Here is a 24,744-nt window from a genome sequence, read left to right on the forward strand (position 1 = left end):
AAAATATTGAAATATTTCCAAAATATTCTGTGTTACCTGGGTTTATTGGCTCATTTAGGAGCCTGAAAGTCTGGTCACCTGAGAATTCCACTGGGAAAGGTACAAAACCAGAATTCTGTTATAAATCTGTAAAATAAACCTGAAGCTACCAGAGGATACTTTGATTTTAACTACTGAGGATTTTTCATATGAAATTTTGGAGTAGAGATCCTAATTGATCCTCATATATTCTGTACAGGAAAAAATATTCAAAGAGGAGACACAGGAAAGAATTCGCAAAGCAATAATTAACACTACTTATTAGCAGTATTAGTACATAATATTAATAATTATTACAGTTACTGATGCTTAAAATCTTCTACAGCACTCATGTTCCTGCACTTCTCAGGCTATTACCAAAAAAAAAAAAAAAAAAGGCCATAGAAGACCAAAGAGCAAATAGAGAGAAAGGAGAGCCAAACGATATGGCCTGCAGACTGTTACTTGCCCTAGGCTAGCAAAAGCTGCAAACTACAGCCTAAGAGGAATGGTTGCAAACATTTTTCACTAAATTCCCTATATAAGTTCAGGGTCTTCTTTAGTGTCTTTTAAAATTTCTGTTGTTTATACTGCAAGGTACTTAAATTCAAGTAAGATCAGTGTAAAATAGCTTTATCTACTAATTCTCCAATATTTCAAGTCAGGTTATAGGATTAATCATAAAACAATAGAAAACATTTTCTTAAGTACAAAACTGATGTTTCAGATGAACCTCTGTGATGGGACAGTAGCTGTTGATGGAACATTAGCTTATGTATCACAGCAAGCCTTTATATTTCATGGAAATGTAAGAGAAAATATATTATTTGGAGAAGAATACAATGAGCAAAGGTAAATGCCAGACTACCAATATCTCTACAACTGACAATTTCTGACAATTAGGCTTAAAAAGCCATTACGTATGCATGACTCTGTGGCTATATTTTTTGCATGTTTTAAAATACATAATCAGAACAAATATCTGAACATACGTTAGTCAGCCCCACAGGCTGAGGAAAGCTGAAGCTGATAATCGACTTCCACAATATCCTTTATTGTGGTTCACGCGTTTGTTCCATCTTCACTGCTGGAAGAACAGGCATATTATGGTCATATTTTTAATACACCAGGAGAAGCTAAATGCATTTTAGTTTTTCCATGTGCTGAACCTTTGGATTCATGCTGTAGCCATTAACACCTAATACAATTTCCCACGATGCTAACTCTCAAGTCACCACTAGAAAGAGATGTATGTCACACTCTCAAAGGCAGCATTTTATCTTTGATACTCTCAGTCTCAACATGATAAAGGATGTAGGTTTCCAAACATTTCTCATACATGGAACTTGAACTTTGCAAACCAAGTGATAATGTTTATCAGTTAATTTAAATTGTTTTTATACATCTAAAGCAATCAATTAATAGAATACTGGATATTTTCAGTCTTCTGGTCTTGCATTCACAAAAATTAAGTATCACACCTTATTCCTACTGCTATGTAGCAGTGTTCAAACTTCAAATGCAACAGCATACAAGTCAGAGAGAAGACAACTGCGTTAAATTTGCCATCAGCTAAACAACAAACATCCTAAAAAATTCAAAATGAGTTCCCAAATTATTAACTAATACTGTACAATCATGGTATTTTACATGTAGGATACTTTTGCACAGATGTCTTAAAACCTGCAAGTTTCCATTTGCTTTCCTAATACTTATCCCTGATGCTATCATATTCCAAAAAAGTCTTGGCCATTAAGAAATCTACTCTTCATTGTTCCAAACACCAGGATGAGGGTGTTTTTTTCCCTAAGAAAGGATGTAATTTGCTTAAATGTCCACTCCAGGAGTGCTCACGGATGTAAATCCAAAGGAGAAAGAGGACCCAGAGGGGCACAGTGAAACCCCCCTCAACACAGCGTTGAGTTGGCTAGGACACCCACCAGTCAGGTGGCATCGCGCACTTATTAGCTTGGGTTCTGAAACAAAGTGAAATTGTGGGGGTTATAGGTCACGCAGCTCAACTACATCTGTCTTTAAAGCTATCTAGGATACTCCATTGTGCAGTGACAGAGACTCATTTCCTTAAATTTCTACCTCCCACAGCTCATATTTTATGGATTTTTACAATTCCAGAGCAGAGTTAGAAGTTCTTAGTGTTAATTAGAATCAGATCCAGGGCTTAGCTTAACAAAATAATAAGCATACTGATAATACGTTATCAGTCAAGTCCGAGAAATCCTAAATGAAATCTCATGTCAAGTCAGTAAGTTGCTGGCTTGTAAGCGAGGTCAGAATTTCAGATGCAGTGATCCTTGCCTAAAACGTAAGCTAGAAAGTGCAGCAATGTATATCTTCTCATAAAGAACATCATAGTAAGAATTAAAGACACAATAGCACAGGTCTGACAGCATGGTACAGCTGCAACTTTACGCAGTGGAAACAAGAGAGCTAGATGAAGGACTCAGCCATATACCTGTACAGTTCAGAACACTTTTGGAACACAGATGCAATAATTAATAAAAATGCCCAAGGTTTTATTCAGATGATGAGAAATAAAAAATGCTGAACTTTTACTTTCAGATACAATTATGCAGTCAATGTATGCAGCCTAGGGTCAGATATGGAAATTCTTCCTCATGGAGATATGACTGAAGTAAGTACTACTATACATACTAAAATATAAGCAATTATACTGCCATTTAAGAAAGAGGAAGAAGGAATAAAAGTGAAACAAGGATAGCTTTTAAGATTTTTCTTACACCTTTGTGAATAAAGTTACATCACATCCTCACAAAGAAACAAAAAYGGTAAAACTGAGTAATGATAATAGAGAGAAGTTCACTGGTGTCTTTATAACAAGAAGCTCTTGTTAGCAGACTCAGGAGGATGATCGTTTCCCTTCTGCTGTTCCAGCATTTCCATGGATTTGCTTGGTTACTGTGTGTCAGGCATTTACGGTCAGCTAACAAGGGCCAGTGTCTCAGCGGGCATAAACTGAAGTGCATGAAGCTATACCACATTACACCTGCTAAGAGTCTGTTACTGAATGTTGGGATTGTTCTTTCCAAATGGTGAATTAACTAATGAATTTTGCCCTTTTGTTTTTCTGTTCATGTATGTAAGAATCTCAAATGTTTTGAAGTTAGCTGCAATTTTAAGTGACTAATCCTTGGTCTACATTTAAGGATTCAAAGCACAGATGAAAAATTTTACAGTAGAAAATTATACTATGACTGATTAAGCTAATTTAACTACTCAACCCACATGAATTTCAAATGATATCATTGCTTCTCATAATCACAGCAAATACTAACATGATCAGCCCCAAAATTAGGTAACAAGATAGTAGCACCCTGTTACGTAATCACTTTGTTCCCCTTGAGATTTCATCTTTTTCTTTCAGAAATTGTGGTGGAATGAAAATGAGTTTCAGCACTGGAGACATTATCTGTCAGCTTATAATAGGTCAGTTACTGACCTGACCTGCTCTGCGAAAGGTCTTTTCTTTCCACTGGCTAGAGAAGTAGCTGTCAGCAGGAAAGATATCTAAACAAGTTACATCATTTTCCACCCCTTTTGACTCCCCTTTGAGGGAGTCTAATTTCTTTAGGTGTCCCTTGTGGGAAACTGTTGATTGCATGCTGAATTCTTATTTCCATTTTGGGCAAGACACAAGTTGAAATGCTTCAGAAAGATTTGGATCAAATGCTGTACTGAATCCAGAAAACTGCTAGATTTGGGGGGACCGATATGAAGAATCCTTCTACCCAATTTCTTTCTGTCCATTTTCCTTTTACCACTTCTTTGGTGACCATCTCTGTGAGAAGTACTGATCCTCTGAAACATTTTGAAAACTACAAGAAAACTCACATGCTCCAGCTAAAACAGATTAAGAACTACGTGCAAAGTATTAGTAAACATGCAGCAGTTTGCCCGAGTAATAACCAGTTTGTAGAATGTGTTGAAATAATTTTAAATGGAAGGTACTACTATACACAAAAGATCCCATACCACCTTTTTCACTGTTAAGATAGTCCATTAGTAGCTTTAGACAGGTTCACTCTTTTTTTCAATATCTCACTACACTGAAGAGACATTCTGCTACAATTCTTCATTTTAGTGACTCCTGGACTCAAAAGATGCAATAACTGAAGTAACTAGAAAGACATGAAATTAAGGTCTAAATTTGCTACAGATTCCCATAAGGTTCAGGGACATGTCAATCAGGTTATGCCTATCTCTCTGTGAAGGAATCCTTTCTTATAACCACAATATTACTGAAATTATCAAAGATCGAGAGACAGGTGACAGAGCTCTTATGAACGTGTGAAAGCCAACAACTGCAACACAGTAACACACACACACGAGTCACAGAATCAAGCCTCACAAAGTTTGAGAGAGATGTGATGCATCTGCTCAAYGGAAAGCTAAAACTATTCTAGATAAGTAAATCCTCACCTGATTGAAAACACAGCCTTACAGTGAATGGAGATCCTGGACCAATTGCAATTATAAATGCAGAGCTATCGTCTATAATACTGTGTTTTGCATGAGTGTCTGTCCTCTAATTTATGTAGTTGTCTCTTCCTATTTAAAGATAGGAGAAAGAGGTCTCAACCTTTCTGGTGGCCAGAAGCAAAGGATCAGCTTAGCACGTGCTGTTTATGCCAACAGAGATATTTATTTGTTGGATGATCCCCTATCAGCAGTTGATGCACACGTTGGAAAGCATATTTTTGAACGATGCATAGAAGAGGCCCTTAAAGGAAAAACAATACTGTTGGTAACTCATCAGCTACAGGTAAACAAAGAAATGAGTTCAACTTTCTTTCACTTACGAATATTGTGGTATAAAAAGTGTATAAGTATTTTCATAAAATAGTAATAGTTCTTAAAACAATATACGCAAGTAAGTGCTTTACATTTGTTTCATTTGTTTTCAAAGTTTTCTTTTCAGCCATAAGAACTGGAAATGTCTTTTTTTTTTTTTTTTTTTTTTTTTAAGAGCAAGTGCCTTTCAGGAAATGGTGAAATAAAACAGATGGCCATGAAAGACAGTTAGCAGATGTGTAAATGTCTTTAAGTGCTTTTTAGAGAATACAAATGCTTTGAAAGGTAAATCATTAAATGGAAAGCAACTACATTTTTTGAAAACCAAATAATTCAGTTGTATCAGCAAGACAAAACCACATCTCAAAATGAGAGCACGTATTTACTAGTACCATTTCCTATGTGGGTTCCTTCCACTGATCATTCCAAAGCAATTTAAGCAAAGGTTTAAAACTCATTGCCTTTGCTGACAGCTGTTTTCCTTTTCACTTATACACTAGCTTGATCCGATTCTCCTTTTGTTCCCAACACGATCCTGGACTCAAACTTGCAACCTGAGTGGACAGGCAGAACAAGACTTGTGTTCAGACAGGCCCCCAGTGCTGAGCCACTTACAGCTGAACCCCTCACGCCAGCACCACACCAGAATCTCAACTTTCTCAGTATCTCGTTGAAGCACAGATATTTAAGTTCACAATTACACCTGAAATTTCTCCTATCTGCCTAAGGACAGCTTTGGCCCTGCAGGACAAACAGCAGCCAGCTTGCTTCGTTACCCCTTCCAGAATCTGACAGAGCAGATTGGTGGAGGGCAAAACACATGGAAGAGTGGCATGAAACCGTGCTTCCRTTTTGGCAGTCTAAGAGAAATGTCGAGACCTTGCAGCTATAGCTGGTATCACTTGGCTGTACTAAACCAAGTTCTGTACAGAATAAGCACTAGGAAAGCAGAGTGAGAATAGCTTCTCTGTAATTCTTTCTCTCAACTGCCTTCATGGTTTATTAAGCACAATCTAATGGAAGAGCAAGAACATGTTGGTTAGAAGGACAGACGTGTTTTGGTCTACTCTGTTTTCATCATTTAGGCTGAATCTTTACAATGAAACTGGTTATATCAGAAAGCTGGTTAAAAACAGTTTTTTAATGCATATAGTTGTGAAGCACAGATAAGAGCATAGACATTTACATGATGGTAGCAAAGATCACCAAACTGCAGAAATTTTCTGAGCTTTGAAATGAAAACTGCTAATTTTCATCATTCCATTTGCAAGTACTAGATATTTGCATTTATTTCCATGCAATTGCAATACTTACAGAATTAACTTTACATTTATAAAAACACAGTATTTAGAATTCTGTGATGAAGTAATTTTATTAGAAGATGGAAAAATATGTGAAAGTGGAACTCACAAAAATTTAATACAGAAAAACGGACACTATGCTCAGCTGATTGAAAATCTTCATATGGAGCAAGCAAAGGTAACAGTTACCCTTTCATATTAAATATACACCACTATTCCCATGCTTCAGAATATGGTATTTCAAGTTTCATACGCACATTCATCCTATCTTTCAGAAGCCAAAACACATTTTTATTGAGTCACTTATAGAAACGCAAGACAAAAATGACATCTCAGGAAGTTCTCATGAAGGAGCTGAAAATTACGGTAAAATACACTAAAATTTGAATTGTTGATATGCTGTACAAAAAGGCTATTTAATCAATTATTGTTTCATATCTGTAGTTTTTGATATGTCTGAGGAGGGAAATAAGGCACCAAGGAAAGAACCCCAAGAGAGAAGCAATGCAGGTATGCTGCACAGAAACACTTTACTCCAGGTTTTTTCCAGATCACTGTTTTTAAACAAACTCAGTTTGAAGCTGAAAGTATGCAAATGTTAGAAATTAAAGGAACTGAGCCCTTCAAAACATGCCCTTCACCCAGCACAGCTTGTATCTCCTCCTTAGTCTACTCAGCCCACGTTAATTATAAACTTCTCAGAACAGATACTGTCTTACTACTTTTTCCCTGTCTTGGTTTATGGGTTAGCTTAAGTAGTGTTTAAAAACATAAAAGCCACATAAGTTACCTAATTCCAAAATTAAAATCCTTCAAACTCCTACTATTTTTTTTGGGGGGGGGGGCACTGAAGTTACACAATTTAAGTTTCTCAGTCATCTGAGCAACTTGGAGATCATAATCTCCATCAAGATTGACAAATGAACTTTGTCTCTGCTTATATAAATTGCAGGGCTTGAACTGGTAAACACCCTCGGAGAATGTTAACAGGTCCTRTTCAACACAAAACATGAACGGAGAGGGGAGAGTATGGTTCCCTTAATCAAATACATCCATGATTAGAAACATGGAGCGGGAAATTTTGCAGTAGAAATAAACAGAGGACACTTTGAAAGTACAATTAGTACCAATATGCAAAATTGGCTATTTTGGGTTAGATCAAAAGTCCTTCTAGCCTGGTACCTTGTCTCCAACATCCGCCAGAAGCGGATGCCTAGCAAAGAATGACAATATGGCAAGCATACATAGTACTTCTCTTGATATATCCCAACTTTCAACTATTTTCAAATCAGAGCCTTCCTGAACCAATTGTAGTTTCTGAATATTTAGTAATCTTGAATGGATTTCTTCCTTGTGAACTTGTCCAGCCTATATATGAACCCATGTAAAACATCCACAACAATTTCTACAGATTTACTGCATATGGCCTGAAGAACCATCTCCTTTTGCTTGGTTTGCTTCATCTCAGGCACCCCAGTTATTGTACTGGAAAGTACTGAACACTGAATTCCTACCCACTCTCCTCATTTCGCTCATGCTTTTGAAGATATCTATCACGCCATCCCACAGTTATTTTTTTCTAGCTTGAAGGGTCATTTCACAGAAGACAAATCACTTCTTAGCTATAAAAATTCTGCCCTCCTACTTCAATTCAGAAACACTAAGGGGGAAAATAGGTTTATAACTGCTCTTACTTGGAACAAAACTTGGGTTTTGCATTCCTTTCTATTGATATTTTATTTTGTCAGGGATGAGGAGGAGAAATGGAATATCAACAGAGTTTTGCATGCAGACTTAAAAGCTACTCACCATTCTTAGTAAATACACGTAATTTATCACAATCTTTAGTCATTTAATAACCATTACAAAACCAGAAAGGCTATTTACCATATAGCAGCATTTAGCAAAAGCACAGATTCTATGAATGAATGGGTATATTTGACAGATGTTCTTATGAAACAACTAACACAAAGATTCTTTTTTCTGGTTATTGTGCTAAAAACATGCTTAATGTTGGCTGACATTGGTTCAAAAATGACCACATCGAGTCCTACAAAGAAGAACTTTCTCTTTGTATTGCAGCTCCTATAAACCAACTTGTTCAAGAAGAGGAAAAACAGGAAGATTCGGTGACATGGAAAACCTATCATGCTTACATTAAAGCTTCTGGAGGTACCTTAGGCAAATAGTGTTCTATTAAATTTTCACTTTTCAATGTACAATTGCATTTTTAAAAATAGGGTTCACTAGGTCTCTGTTCTACTCCTTTCATCCAAACCTTTTACGTGCACAGTATCAAATTGAGTTGTTCTTTGTTTCAGCTAAAGATACCTGCTTTAATTTTTATTAGAATGTGACAACCATACTACATTAAAGAATATATTTTTCAAAAAAAAAATTACAAACTTTTGAAAGATGTATAAACTAGAAAGACAGACTGCTTCCTCCTTCTCCTCTTTAAAGAAAAATCTTTTAACAAAAAAAATCATCGAAAAAAATATAGAAAAATCAGACACTGCACAGCCAGAGTGAAAATTAAGCAGCTACATTTGGTTCTCACTAAGATCTTATCAAAACCTGGAACATCTTGGTATTGATCAAGTGCATTATAGTAAGAAGTCAGCAGTGAAACTCAGATATGATAGATATATTTCCAGGGTATTCAGATATGAGATCATGTTTAAAGGCAATTGCAAACTAGAATCATTTAGAAATATTTTGTTATTTAATGGCATATGTGCTCTTTATCCATATGATATTATTCTGTTGATCTTGAGCACTCTAAAAAGAGGACTGAGACCCATCTAACAAATTTTTACAGGTGCATTATCAATTTTGAGAATCTCTGTTGGATTTGGGCCCAGTGTGTATTGCTGACTGAACACTGGCTCTTTTAGAAAGATTCAGGATTTTTGTGCAACGTCCTGTCATTTCTCATAATATGCTCACAAAATATTTTCTCTCAGTCATTACTTTAATGAAAAGTCACTCAGAAAGAGTATATCATGCATGAGATGTATATTCACATGAAAAATTTTGTTTAACATGAGCAACAACCAAAGAGTCTGCTCCTTTGGCATGCTTCTGATAAATGCCAAGTTAGATATTCCCCTGTATACGAACTAAGTTTTGATGTTTTTATTAAGATTTTATTTGGGCAGAATTTAAATTAATGTCACTAAGCAAAAAAGAATTATACAATTATTCTCCCCATTCCCATTTTTGTAATTGGAAGTTCTACACGTATAAGGAAGGAAAAACAGGTAAGAGTTAAGTAATAACATCTCTGCTGAAAAGCTATCCAGCAGATTATACAAATATCATGTGTTAAATTTCTTCTACTCCATCAATTTGGTGCTATGTTCCATTTCTAGGTTTCACATTATCTTCCTTCATAGTGCTCCTTTTCATGCTGATGATCGGCTCTTCAGCCTTCAGTAACTGGTGGCTGAGTTTCTGGGTAGAGCAAGACTCAGAGGTATGTGCACAAGTGTAATAATTTTATGGTTAATTTCTGATTCTTAGAGGGATGGTTATAAACATATTTGAGCAATATGAGCAATAAAGTTCAAATCTATTTTATTTTATTTATATTTGTAACATACTTAGTATTACAGAATTAGGGCATTTGCACTGTTCCTTTTTTTCAGCTACAACTGCAGATTAATCTTTTATTAATCTTAATTCCTCTCCATCTCAGTAATTGCACATCCCTCTTTTATGGTCTTTGTCAACCTCTTGTGCCTCCCTTTCAGAGCCACCCTCTTCTCCTGGGATCTTTCTGAAGTTGTTCTTAAAGTGTCCTGGGCTGTTAATACTGTTTACACAGTGCTCACTGTTTACAGTTAATCAGTGTTTATGTTATTATCCATTATTTATTATCATTACGTTATTATTATACATGAACTTAGCTTATATTACTACAACTACTTTGCTCTCTCCAAGTTAATGTATTATATCCCTGCTTTCTTCAGTATTTCTCCCTCCCTTCCAATGTGCCATTCCTGTTTTCCTGTGGTCTCCACAGACTCAATCTGTATCATCCTTTCAGAACTGTATTTATACAATAACCGCCTTGGACACTCATACATTTCCCACAGTTACAGGTTCCTTTGGAATCCTCCTTTTGTATTCCCCAAAGCATAGGATTTCATTTCTCATCTCTCTCCTGCCCACTGATTCATATAACTAAAATGTCACTGACATTTTTTTTCTTTAATTTCTGCAGTACAGAATAAAGTTGACTGACTAGCATATAGGGACATGCTTTTCAGGAGTTCAAAGCTGTGTAAATTATTTATGTCTCTGCACTTTCCCACACTAGACTGTAGACAGGACTCATGCACTGATCTGTAATCAGTGTACTGATTTGAACAGAACGCAATCAGATTTCAGATGGCTATCATGAATTAAGAGTGACTTCGTACTAAAATGCACCCCCCTCACCACCACCACGTAAGAGATTATTAAAGAAACGCTTGGGCAAATCAGTTGACTATATTTCTGAAAGGCATCATATAGCCAGCTCTTAGACCGGGATAGTCCACTGACTTCCCCTTCCCCTTTTCTAAATACTACTGAAAAATGCTTTAAGAAGGTACTTAGCTACTGAGAGGAGCAGCAGAAAGCAAGTAAGGCAAGCACAAAACATAACTTTACCTAGTGCTACAAACATTCTCCCTGTTACTGATTAAAAGCTTACAAAATAAATGTTGTCAGCTCACTTCATCCCCAAATGTAGGTTTCCTACAAAACTTTCACCAACTTTATATTAATATACATGAAAACAACTTAGGAATAAAATTTCAATATCCTGTGTTTGTAACCCCTAACAATATTAATGTCAGTCTACTGTTATTAGAACTATAAAACAAAATTCTCAGCTTCATCTGTTTTCCTCCTAAAAGGATGAAACAGAAATGCAAATTAACCATAAGCAGAAAAAAGTAAAAGATATTTTTAATAACATACTTGTTTTATTTAATAACAGACTAAAAATGTTGTTATAGATGGATGCCTTTGTCAGGCTCTTTGGATAGATTCAGYGTTTCTCCTTACTTTATCTTTTTCTTCTTCCTACCTTGATTGTTACTATATCCAGAAAGGAGGAATTAAAATGCTCCTAAAAATATTCCATTCACTTCTTTGCAGCCATTTGACCCTTTTTTCCCCAAGAATCACAGTAAGAACTCTGACAACTGTCCCTGTTTTGAACTGAACAAGGGTGGGTTTTAGAAAACACCTGCAGCTTACCCTATGCAAAATTCTGAATTCAAGGTATTCATATAATTTGACAGATACAATGGGAGTGCATGAAGCTTTAAAAATATTATTCCTGGAAGAAGAGATATCTAGCAATCCGAAATACATTACAGCCATCTGAAACTTGTTACAACAACAAGGAGCTCAGATATATCTTAAAAGGCTCAAAAAGATTATCCCCTATAACTGTTAACTTTATACTGTCTGTGAAACATCTCTGTTTAGTGGAGGAAATAGCACAAATAACCAGGCTATTCAGAACCCTAAAGAAAAGTCTTTAAGCATTTAATATGGATGAAAATGGAAAAATCAACAGCCAAATCAAATGGAAAGTCAATTAAAAGAAGATAACTTAAATATAGGTCAAAACACAGTTCTTAAATGGTGGAACTGAACACTGTAAAGCTTTATAGAGTACTGAGCTAATACATCTGCAAAATTATTACAAAAATTTAATGAACTTTAAAATTGACAAAATCTTAAAAACACTCTACAATAAAAAATGACATCTGTCTGATAAGAGAGCTGTATCAAGAAATTTACTGTGCATGAAAATCCCATATTTTTCCCTCAGACACAAAAGAATTTTCAGGAGAAAGCAGAGAAGAGGAGGTACTTTCTATTTTAGGTGCCTTGTCTTCCTCCACTCCTATGAGCTAGATAGCTGTTTATCATTGTATCAGCAAAGATCTAAGGTTTAAACCATCGTTTTGTTTCTTTTTGTTTTAAAGGAAAACTACCAATTTTTGGATAATGAAGCAAAAGGCACTTCTGTGCTGGCAAGCACCTCAGATAACCCTACAATGCACTTTTTTCTCTTAATCTATGGAATTAGCATGGTGACCATGATCATACTAAGCATCGTTAAAGGGTTTGTTTTTACAAAGACAACATTAAAGGCTTCTTCTACACTACATGATAGTTTATTTTGTAAGGTAAAGCAACTACTTTTCCATTTATATTTAGTAAAGAATACTTATTTAATATTAATTTATTTTATCTAGACTTCTTTCACAGTCAATGGAGAGAAAGAGAAACTTCTAAAATGAGATTCATGCTGTTCTGAGATAAAATACCTGAAACATTTCAGATGAACAAATCTCTAAAAGTGTGTATTTTTCACCAGTGACCATAAAGAGAGTTTAGGTAACTGGCTCAGATGCAGAAATCTGCATTATAGCTATCTGAGACACATTAGATGAATCCAAGCCTTCAGATCAGGTTTTCTGTTATTATAAAAATACTACCTATAAAAACGTCTTAATAATGAATATTCACAAAATGTCTAAACCCTCTACAGTGAAAAACTCTCTGTAAATAGAAACTAGTATTCTGTCAACCTGGATCTATACAGGGAACATAGCACTTCTAATTTGCTAAAACATAAAGGCACTATTTTTCCGGTACAAGTCGCAGAACAGCTGAGTGGAGGTAGTATGATTATGCTCTGAAATCATTAAGTCCTTGATATCCTGACTCTCGTGCATTTATTTTGTTTTTACTTACAAAAGCAAAAAGAAAAAGGCTTTAAGTCGTGTTTATTTTACTTTCAAAAGCTTTACTTTACTTTCAAAGGCTGCTTTATAAACACTGATGTTATAAAAGCTATAATAAAATTCTGTTTGCTACTCCTATAATTTTAATCTTAGCCAAGATTAAAGCTCACTATGTAAATTCTAAATACAGTAAAAGAGACTACCATCTGATTCTGCTCTTTCCCTTTATCCACAGATCTTGCAGAGTCCAATGAGTTTCTTTGATACCACTCCCACTGGCAGGCTAATGAACCTTTTTTCTAATAATATGGATGAATTGGATGTRAGCCTTCCATTTCACGCTGAGAATTTTTTGCAGCAGTTTTTTATGGTCTTCTTTATTCTAGTCATAATAGCCCTTGTTTTTCCTTTTCTTCTAATTGCAGTTGCTATCATAGCTATTATTTTTGTTCTTCTTTTTAAGTAAGTTGATGTACTATTCTTTCAAAGTATTTTAAGTGATTTGAATTATTTTTTGACCTGTAGAAATTTAGTGTGTGCTTTTGTATTTTATTATTAAGCTTCAGATTCTTTTGTAAAGGCTTATCAGAAGCTGAGAACTATAGAACCAAGTATCTTAAAGAGCAAGCACATCAGGCAGAAAATGGCAAGCTGTCAATTATTTTCTGCTTTTTATATAAATGACTACATTCAGTCTTTGGTTAAACTATCTTCTGCTAATAGACAAAAGTCTCTTTATCTGTCCAGAGGGAGATTACAGAGTGAGACGTCATCCACTACTGTCTCTTCACCCAGTGCCCTATAGCTATCAAAGACCCAGAAATAGGCCAGGTTAGCAGGAGTGGCATAATGAAGCAGCTGGAATTCAATGCTGTAGCACATGATAGGCAGCATCCAGCAATGCAGGAATTATCATAATTCAAAGACACTTTCTCACATTCAACCACTGCCCCAGAGTTTCCAATTCTTGTGAAAGACAGATGTTTGATTAGGTGTGTTGCTTTTCCTCAAGCTTCTCTCCCCTTTCGACAATATACTATTACAGTATTTTTCATTGATTTTCTTGTATGCACACAGAAATATGCAAGACATTATAGTCTCTCAATTTTTAAAATGTGTTGTCAGATTTCATTATTCATAATACATCTGTAGCGAAATGAAACAAAATACTTTCTGGGCAAGTATCTTGTATTCCTTCATTACTAATGCATTATGAGGACTGAAATATGACAGGGGATTCTGAGGACTGAAAGTGCATTAGCAGCATTCTTCCATACTACAAACTTCATGGAAGACCTGAGGAGAAACAAGGTATGAAATGGCAAGTGCGGTCAGAGTTTTCAACAAACTAGTGACTTGAGATAACTTGAAGGGTACTGATTCAAATAATGGTAGCTACCATTCAAATACCTCTAGCTTTTACAGGTGTTTTAAGCTAATATAAATATCTATAGATAGATAGATACCTAAACTATTTCTTTGTTGAAAGTGCAAGCCAGTAGGCTGTCCTCTACACAGGAAATATAGGGACTATTTTCTTATTGGCTTCTGAGGGTGCAAAATTTTTTAAAACCTAGAAGTAAGAGATAAGGTTATAGTCTCAATTTTCTCTAAATTGAAAGTAGAAGTCAGTTGATAAGAAAAAGCAAAGCAGAGACTGTAGCATAGTTAAGCATTCTTGGGAGATACAGACAATTATAGAGCACAAATCCAAGAGCTGTCATTGTACAGGCATTGAAAAGTTTCAGTTCAAATCACTTGCATGCAGCAGTGTCATTATCAAATTATTAGCTATGATTTACACCCACAGGTTTTGCTGGCATATAAAACATGTACACTGTGTTTCTGTTGTGTTACAGAATTTTTCAGAGAACTATCCAACAACTAAAAAGAATGGAAAATATCAGCAGATCACCCCTGTCGTCTCATATAACTTCTTCCGTGCAAGGTCTCAGTGTAATTCATGCTTATGACAAAAAAGACAGCTATATCAACCAGTAAGATAAATAGAATACAACTAAATATTCTTTGTTTTACTTTGGCTCTGATTTAAATAGGTAACACTGCCTTCAGATTCAATTGACCGTGGATACTGTAGGCTGGTATCCCCTGTGACCTTGATGAAACCATGACAAGGTGATAAAAGAAGGGTCTTACCAAAGGTATCATGCTACACAAGCTGCAAAGATCCTGTAGATTTTTATATTTAGAAAATGGGCAGCCACAGGGATACTACCGGTTTCCACTACAGAATCTCAACAGAACCTTACAAAAAACATTAAACATCCAATCTCACTGTGACAATTTTCAAAAACAGCATATGCTTTTACTTTTGAGTTTTAAGCAATCTCTAAGACCCTTTTAAAGAGATAAGGTTCAATGACTCTCACTAATGGGTTCATAAAGCAATAGAGACTTACACAGAAAAAGAACAAAACCTGCAGGCTTGATTTTCACTGTCACAAACTGGACAATAGCTCCATTGTCTAGAGGTGACAAAATCCTGGAAGTTCTCTTAGCCATTCTTATTTTATGGTCCACAGAGTCGCAAAAAGGAATATCACTTGTAAATTACTCTTACTTTAGACATGTAGTGGGTGATCAGTGATCTAGCCCACCACAACTCCTTGCTTTCTTTAGTTCCACCAGGGCTTCTTAGGGGAAACACTTCTTTTTAAATTTCTCAGGGCTACTGGTTACTACAGRTCCATATCTAACAGCAGTAGCCCCCATCCTTCCCATTTTTGTCTCCTCTGGCAACTCACACATTCACAGCTGCTCCMCACCATTGCCATTTCTCTCTCCCTCCTCCAAAGCCAGGGAGAGGCTATGATGCTCCTTGCTGCACAGCCAACAGGAATGCAGAATGATTCCTGTACTCCCTAGCCCTGGGGCAGGAGCTGTCCTTCTCAAACTGTGTCCAGTTTGAGACATGCCTCCTCACATGGCCCAGTGTTAGTGTGACGTGACACAGGTAGCAAGAATGGAGGTCCAGCCCTTCCCCTTCATCTTACTTGTCTTACAGGTGCCATCCCTACATTTGGGCACAAAGGGGTTTTACCGCTGCATGTCTCCTCAGGGAAGCCAACTGTCTCAAAGAGAGGAGGAAGGCAGGTCCAGAGCCCACTGGCCCAGCATAGATTAGAGAATGGATCACAGGGGATTTGTTTAAACTGGTTTTGTTTTTTAAAGAGACAGAAGATTGAGTACACCCAAGAAGAATGATCCTCTATTAAACTAATATGGGAAGGTTTGGGAGCTGGAAACAGAGCACCTGTTATGAAGTATATTCCCAAAGTGACAAGCACTGATCCAAGCATCTTCATCATATGGTAGCAGAGCGGAGAGAATGCCTGACCTGCAGGATTCTCCTCAGAATTATAGTACTTGCCTTGGAAAATGTTGCAGTGTAAACTGACTCTTCATAAATCTGTAATAATCGTGGGCATGCCTACTTTAGGCAGCTGTGCTTGCATAATATTACGAGTAAAAGCATTCATGAAGCTTATAGTAAAAAAAAAAAAAAAAMAAACTACTTCATCTCTTGGCATGAAACTTTCATTTATGTTAAAACCTATCTATGTAAAACTGAATGTTCATTTTTGCCTTCATTACAGGTTTAAAAAGTTAAATAATGAAAATGCCAAACATTTTCTGTTATTCAATTGTGCATTACGCTGGTTTGCAGTTAGAATGGATATCCTCATGAGTTTTGTGACTTTGATCGTGGCTCTATTTGTTGTTCTGAGCCCTCCTTCCATAAGTGCTGCATCAAAAGGCTTGACATTATCCTATATCATCCAGGTGAAACAAATTATTTGTAGGTTAATCTTGTTAAATTACAATACTACATGTAATTTTCTTATGTTAGCCAATGTTTATACAATACAGTTCAAGAATTATATTCTCTTGGGCCATATTCTATCCTATTTATAATCAGACAGTATTCTGCAAGCATGTCAAGCTAAAGCAATGAAAAAGGAGGCGAGAGATAAAAGTCAATACTTTAGAAAGAGCTTTTGTACAACAAGTTGTACATGTAGCTAATGTATATTTCATTGTTACTGAATATGTATTTCATTTCACACAAATTCACCGTTATAGCTTGCTAAACTCAATTGTAATATCTTTTTTAAATGAAATTGAAACTATTTCATTATGGGCAAAGCCAAGACTGTACTTTCTTCAAATTTAGCAAAGTATGTCCCAGTTGTCATTACGGTCTTTGTGTACTATTAAACACAAAAATAAGTAATTGTTCTTCGCATAGGTGTTTAGCATATGGAAATATAACTTAGTTTTGTTTAGAATGCATAGGAGAAAATGAATCATAGTTTGCTTCATGGGCACAAAAAGGAATTAGAATTGCTTTCTTCATAAAGAAATAAAAGCAAAAGTTATTTTTGTCTTAAAAGCATCCCCACTTTACAGTCTTAAGCTACACTTTTTTTTTTAAACTATTTTGCCGCTTGCAGTGCAGCTACTTAAGTATTTCCAATCATAATAAAACCCTGAGATGCAAAAAGCTTTTTTTCTTCACCTTAGCCTTTTTTCACCTCAGTCCATTACTTTTATTTATATTTAAAACTCAAATATTTACTTAAAATTAATGGAAGAGGAATAAATACACTATAAGAACATTGCTGCTGGATTATTAATGTTGTTAAAAATACATATTTAGTTAAAATTTCACAGTAAATATACTATCTAATGCATTTTATTGATTCTGGAACATCTCCTAACAGTAAGAACTGAGGCTAGAAAAAACACAGGATTTCTCATCAAACTGTGAAAGATATTTTTCTAGCTCCTGCAGCTTGGCAGTCTCCACAGGCAGTTGTAATAGCTTGGAATTTGCCTCAGGGTCTATTACTGAACTCTGTTGTTGATAAGCTTTTGTACTGCTTCACTCTCTTAAGCATCCTTTTACTTTGATTGTTCAATTTTCTCTCCTCAACAGAGCTATTATAGATAAAAATGAACAAGAGGTGATTTTCCAACAGTTATACCAAAAATTTTTTCTGTTTAAATTATAGCTGAGCGGACTTCTCCAAGTATGTGTAAGGACAGGAACAGAGACAGATGCTAAATTTACTTCAGTTGAACAGATAATGCAGTATGTCCTGGTAAGAGCTACCTATAAATGTGGTAGAAAGACCACAACTTATATAAATATTATGAACTCTGTTAAAAAATAACAGTACTATTAAAGTGGATATATTAAGTATTCTACCTTTTTTCCCCTCCCCATTCCTGAGACGTGTGTTCCTGAGGCTCCAAAACATTCGGAATCACTGAAATCTCCCAAAGGTTGGCCGAGTCATGGAGAAATTATATTTAAAAATTATCAAATGAAATACAGAGAAAACAGTCCTTTGGTTCTCACAGGCCTAAATATTAAATTTAATGGTCAAGAAACAATTGGTATTGTTGGAAGAACAGGCTCTGGTAAGATGCAGATTTTTATTTTTCTTTTTGTCAGATTTGTGTTTTCTTGTGCCACCTAATGTCATATTTCTCAAAGACTATTGTTTCTAAATAGATTTATCTAAAAACTGCTTTTATACTATGAAGATCCACCTCTACCACTAAGTCACACTCTTTAATAATCCATACATTGAAAATTTCTGCACTACATACTGCAGGGCTGTACAATGACATTCCAAGACAATTGTAAAGAAGTTACCCCGAATAAAACAGCAACGCCAGTGTAGTGTACTCCATACATGTTAACAAACGACACTGAGAAACATGGATTCTTAGTGCATGTGAAACAGTATGGGAACATGGCAGTACGACTTCTAATCTCTCACACACTGGGATCTAACTTTGGTATCATTATGCAACATCTCATTGTGCCATGTAAATAGATCCTGCAGAGAGGGAGGGCAGTCTTGAAGCCTCCCCTTTAATTACGCACAAACTGCAAAGAAAGTTGTCAGTTCAGCAAATAATGAAAACTATTTTCCCAACTCACGGATATTGGTTTATCCATTCACAGTTCAATAAACATCATAGGTTAAATCAGATTTTATCATCTTTAGTTAATAAAAAGTTTATCAACTTGTGAATTTTCATGGACATTTCTAAATTCTTTATTGCGCATGTCAAATTGCCTATTGCTCATATGGCCTGCTGTACATTAATTTTGTAAGTTGTCTTATATCAGGAGAATTAACTGTGTAGGTTCAATTTTTACATTGTTCATCTAATATACTAATGCTCCTTTCTGAAGATTAAAAACCTTAAGTGGCTTTCAGCAAAATTTCAAAGAATGCCCTTATTAAAAAGCAATTTTAATATTACTGGTACACTTTTTAACATGTTCAGAGAGCCCAGAATGAACAAGTAAGGAAAATGAACAAATTTTGCGCACCTTAAAATCACATACTCCTCTCACACACTCCAAATGATGGATGTGGCATAATGATAGGATGGCACAGACACACAACTTTTAACATTTTCCAGTCATGCCCATTATACTGTATTTTATTTGTGGGATGGGGAAAGATATTCCATCAGAGCTCAGTCAGTGAAAAACCTTCCAGATCTGGGCAGTATCCACTTTAGATAATCGTTTAAAAAAAAAAAAAAAATCATTCCATGTTTTATTTCCTACAGGCAAATCTTCCCTAGGAGTGGCACTGTTTCGACTAGTAGAACCCACTGCTGGCACTATCCTAATAGACAACGTGGACATTTGTACAATTAGTTTGCACGACCTAAGAACAAAACTTTCAGTTATTCCTCAAGATCCCATTCTGTTCATAGGTACAGTAAGGTAGCTGTTGTTACAATTATACATTCACAATTTTTCCATAGTAAAACAAAAAATGATAATACAGTATTTTAGTGTATTTTAAAACTCACACTGCTATTATAGGGGCTTAAAGCCCTGAGATCTCAGCACTGTTTTGTTACTACTACTAATTCCACTAACAGTGAGATCCAAATTCCATTTTAGGTTTCTAAGATGAAGACTGTACACTGCAAACAATCCAAACAAACACTAAGTAGAAGAAAGAAAGTACTAATACTCAATAGAAATAGGAAATGGAGACAGATCTTGGTCAAGATTATGCCTCAAATTTATACAGTCTGAAACAAAGCTGGAAACTAAACCCAAATTTCACATTCATTTACCCAGACATCCTCAGTGAACTAGATTTTTGAGAATAGAACTATATAAAGTACAAACTATTTCAAAGTATTTGAAATAACCCATTTTTTATAGTAAAATAACTTTTTAACTAGGGGTAAGTGAAACCATTTTTTAAAATTCTCCCTTTTCAGTAGGACATGTGTCGCCACCTTGTACAACATACCGGGTTGAAGAGCTGTTACTTCAAGCTGAGTTCTTCTTAAACCTTTTCTAGCTCCTTCTTTCCCCATTGCAATAGATGATCCCACTCTCCTTCCACCCTACCAGTCCATCCGAAATGTTACTCACAAACATCATCTCTGGCCTTTCATTTCAGCCCTAGCATCTCCACTTTTAAGTTACTACAGTGGTTTCGGACTGTGCACACCTTCTCTTTTACTTATCTTCAAAACGCAGAGTAACAGCATCTTCGGCACATAATGAACGCTGACAGCTTTTGCCCAGTCTCCATTCCCGTTCCTTTTAACTCCTCTCCACCCAATCTTAGGGCCCACTTCATTTTCTTTCGCAAGACTGTCAGTGCCATCTTTCACGTTGTTATGTAGTCTTGGAATACTTTACTCAACTTGTTCACCAAGCTACCCTGATATACCATCCTTTTCACAAAAATAATTTAACAGAAAGGTAAATATAACAAAAGCTTTAATGTGACCAGAGTCAGAAGTGAGGTAAGGAGCAATTACATAAGATGTGCAGCATCAATGATTGCTTGAAGGAAGCTAATATACTTTATAAAAATATAGCTCTCTCTTTAGAACAGTAGTGAGTCCCCAAATGCTATTATCTAGACACTGGGAAAACAGGGCTTTTCTTTCTCTTGGGCTCCCTAAGTACCCAAGTGCAGAAAAATTTGAAGTAGACAAAAAAACAATGAAAATACTCTATAATAAAAATTAAAATAAAATGCATACAGATAAGTTATTTGACCACTCAAATATTTAAAAATAATTGCYTGATAGTTATTTGGCTCTATTATCTTGTGTTTTGCCTCTTTTAAAGACTGTTTCTTCCTCTTTCAGATATAATTTAGATCCTTTCAGTAACTGTACAGATGATCAGATCTGGCAAGCACTTGAAAGAACATTTATGAAAGATACTGTATGTATTTTGGGTTTTCAGTTATAGTTTATTTTCTGATAAAAATACTAAAATGAATCAAAATTCATTATTTATTGACTATTACTGCATATAATTCTTCATGAAGGCTGTAACAATAATAATGAATGTGTATTTCACTTGTGTGAGTATACTATAACTAAAATGTGCTTACTTCATTGTTTCCTCCTTTCAATTTTATACTGTACAACATTGCCAGAAATTCATGACACACAACTAATTATAAAATCAGACAAATGTGCAATGGAGCACAACCAGCATAAAGAATGTATGAAGTCTTGTCATTTTTTTAATGTGCTCTAGATATTAAAACTCCCAGGAAACTTGCAAGCAGTCGTTGTTGAAAACGGAGGGAATTTCTCTGTGGGGGAACGGCAGCTCCTTTGCATGGCAAGAGCACTGCTTCGAAATTCAAAAGTAAGTAACTGAAGTGATTGTTATATTAGATATATATAAAGAAGAATACTCATGTACTACACCCAGTATGTTTTGCCTAAAAATTCCTAAAAAAGAAAAGGGAAAAAGGAACCTAAAAATAACCTATTATTTGTCTGTCATTTACATGACTGGTTTATATGCAAGATCAATTTGACTGAAACTTACTTTTTGTTCCCCCTTTTTTTTTTTAATCCAAATGTTCAATACTCATGTTAAGTACCTTTGGTGTTTAAAGGATGAAAAGATTTCTGTTTGGGCCCAATCCTGAAAATTGTTATATGCATGCTAAATGTCTGGGACTACTAATATTACAGCTGATAAATTCTTTGAAACTTGAGAAAATCTTAAGCCCAGGTCATGTGAATTAATTATGTATTCTCTTGTTCTAGATGAACTATAAATAACAAGCAATTGAAGATAGTTACCTAGTTTTCAATATACATTTCTCTCTGTTCTTGTATGAAAACATCATGTGACTTCATATTTGGCACTAAATTGCTACCACATTGAATGCTTGAAGGGTTTTTCTTTCACCAGATCATACTTCTTGATGAAGCCACAGCTTCTATCGATTCCAAAACAGATGCGCTAATTCAGTGCACAATCAGAGAAGCCTTTAAGGACTGTACAGTCTTAACCATCGCACATCGCGTAGACACAGTTATGGAATGTGACAACATTCTGGTGATGAGCAACGGAAAGGTATGGAATTAAACCAATTACAAAGGAAATAAGCCTGTTAAGTCATCAAATCCCATGCACTGCCACTGTCCACTTACTCCTTATGGTACGTTTACCAGGACTGTGCGCAGTCAAATATAAAATCTCTGAAGGACCATTGCTATAGCTAGTGAACTTTTCCACATATCTGATGTGGAAACTTCTCCTTATGTACACTTTCACTATTTCTTCCCATAATTTAAACTCACCTCAAATTGCTTTTACATCCTGCATATTTCTCCCCATTAAACATTTGAGAAACTTCAGTATGGTCCCCTCTCATCTTTAGAGAACAGTGGTATTGCATGGGAAGCACACTTGCAGACTCATTACTGATGTTCTTTCCCTTTACATGAAATAGTTCATTTATTTACCAGAGGAAGTCACCTACAATGACTCCATAGCACAGTGGTCAGCACAGCTACTTTGGAAGGAGGAGATGGAGCTCAGAAAGGGCTAATTTGTCTAAGTCTTCAGATGAATTCTATGTTGCTTCCACTATTGCTCAAACTAGCCTCTAAAGGCATCTATGTACTTCTATACAATGAAAGGTTTTTTCCTGAGATGTCCTCTCAGGATTATGCCCACTAATAATGGTCATGGGAGCAGTGTATCAGCCGCTAATCAACCAGAATTCTGAAGTCCTCTGACCATATAACTTCCCTCCTGAGTTGTGCTAGTTTACAAAATGCCTTCTAAAAATAGAAACATGGATATTGAGTTTTATTTTCAGCTATATCTGTTAACCAGCAGAATTCTATCTAGTTATGAATCACCACAAGAATGATAATTTACATTCAGAGTATCAAGAATTTTTCTCTCAATCTGGTTTAGAATCAGAAACCTACAGGAAATTCCTACTTAGATTTCTGTGTTGTATTTTGTGTCCTATACCCTCACCCAAATTAGCATTATAGGGAGCAGAACAGAGAAACACTGATACTTATGCTTAATCATTTTCTTCTAACTTGCAGGTAGCTGAGTTTGGCAAGCCAAAAGATCTTGTAAAAAACCCTAATTCTGCTTTTGCATCACTCTTGGCAGCAGCAAACAAACTAGCCTCATAGAAGCCTTTGGCATTTGGCTGTATGATCAGGGGAAATGCACGAGTGATACTGAATATAAATGACACTTCAGATCTCCTCAAGTCCCAGAAAGACGATCCTTTAACATTGTGATATAGCTGACAGTCATGTAACAGAATAAGTTTGTCAGTCACATCAGCTAAAAAGACCAAGAATTAGCTATTATTAATGCTAGCTGAATGCCTTATGTCATCCAAGTTGTGACATGTGGAGTTGCACATTAGCATGTGGCTTACAGTAGCCCACAGAAAAGGGACATTCTTTGACACCAGGATGTTCCACCATCCAAAAGAGTTCAGCATTGTACCTGCCTCTGAAAACAAACACAAGATCAAAAGACTACAGCGTTCAGGACAATTTCAAAGGGTTTCAAATAAAACTGTAAGGGAAAATGTTGGAAGCTTTTGGTATTTCTTTAGCATGTGAAGATTTAAACTTTCAAGTTCTTTTCAAAATGCAGTAGCTTATTGATCCAAAAAATTAAATACGGTTTAATGTCATGCTTTGTAAAGATAATCAAACTATTTATCACACGTGATTTATTAATCATTACTAACTGGAAAAAATAAGATGTTTATCCACTCTAGAGTACGCTTTTCAATTTATTCTCACTTGCTGYTTATGGATGAAGTATGTTTAAAAAAGCATCTTCCTACATAGCTTCACCAAATTTGTCTTTCTGYATTGTATGCATTCCTCTGATATTTCTTTCAGGGCCTCAAATATCAGCACTCATTCTCCTGCAAGGACATTTTATTCTCCTGATACAGAATCAGAGACTATCTAATAATTTTACATGCCTGTGCACAGACATTTGGACCTGAAAATTTATTACTATATTTTCCTCTCTCTAGAAATAAGAAAAACATCTTCCAACTCTTATCACTTATATTTTTTCATATTTATTAAGACATTTTTCAGAGCTGCAGTATTATTTTTTCAGTTACATACTTTGAAGATACATTAAAGTCTGAGGAAAAAAAACAGCATAAATTAACACTGAGCTTTCAAAAATATTCTCAAAACTAATGGGCTGTTATCTGAAAAACAACTTTTGGGTAGTTTTTATGGCCAAAATTGAATTCTGATTTGTATTAATTGCTGAAGTGGAATGCAACTACAATATGGTTATTTGATACAATTAAAACTTACATACTTTTTAAGATGACTGCGCTGATAACAGTGACAGTACATCTCCCTTGTTATTGCATACTGCTAAATATTCTTCAATTACTACTAAATATTCTTCAATTTCATTCCATATATAATAGTAGTCCAATAATGGATGAAAACATCTCTTTGAAGTATGCAAGATT

General features: G+C 35.4%; 1 protein-coding gene across 1 annotated transcript in view; it reads left to right on the plus strand.

Moving 5' to 3' along the window:
* Window positions 1–23,410, plus strand: part of ABCC12 (ATP binding cassette subfamily C member 12) — a 49,497-nt gene extending 26,087 nt beyond the window's left edge. The window contains exons 14-31 of the mRNA XM_026059673.1: window positions 746–870; window positions 2,599–2,671; window positions 4,616–4,819; window positions 6,193–6,327; window positions 6,425–6,515; window positions 8,232–8,321; window positions 9,524–9,639; window positions 12,143–12,346; window positions 13,143–13,369; window positions 14,767–14,904; window positions 16,525–16,711; window positions 17,944–18,033; window positions 18,166–18,355; window positions 19,529–19,688; window positions 21,089–21,167; window positions 21,489–21,602; window positions 22,161–22,325; window positions 23,318–23,410. Of these exons, the coding sequence (XP_025915458.1) occupies window positions 746–870; window positions 2,599–2,671; window positions 4,616–4,819; window positions 6,193–6,327; window positions 6,425–6,515; window positions 8,232–8,321; window positions 9,524–9,639; window positions 12,143–12,346; window positions 13,143–13,369; window positions 14,767–14,904; window positions 16,525–16,711; window positions 17,944–18,033; window positions 18,166–18,355; window positions 19,529–19,688; window positions 21,089–21,167; window positions 21,489–21,602; window positions 22,161–22,325; window positions 23,318–23,410 (2,481 nt within the window). The remainder of the gene's footprint in view (window positions 1–745; window positions 871–2,598; window positions 2,672–4,615; window positions 4,820–6,192; window positions 6,328–6,424; window positions 6,516–8,231; window positions 8,322–9,523; window positions 9,640–12,142; window positions 12,347–13,142; window positions 13,370–14,766; window positions 14,905–16,524; window positions 16,712–17,943; window positions 18,034–18,165; window positions 18,356–19,528; window positions 19,689–21,088; window positions 21,168–21,488; window positions 21,603–22,160; window positions 22,326–23,317) is intronic.
* Window positions 23,411–24,744: the final 1,334 nt, after the last annotated feature.

The sequence above is a fragment of the Apteryx rowi genome, unplaced genomic scaffold, assembly GCF_003343035.1.
Source record: "Apteryx rowi isolate R43461 unplaced genomic scaffold, aptRow1 scaffold_1, whole genome shotgun sequence".
NCBI classification, from domain to species: Eukaryota; Metazoa; Chordata; class Aves; order Apterygiformes; family Apterygidae; genus Apteryx; species Apteryx rowi.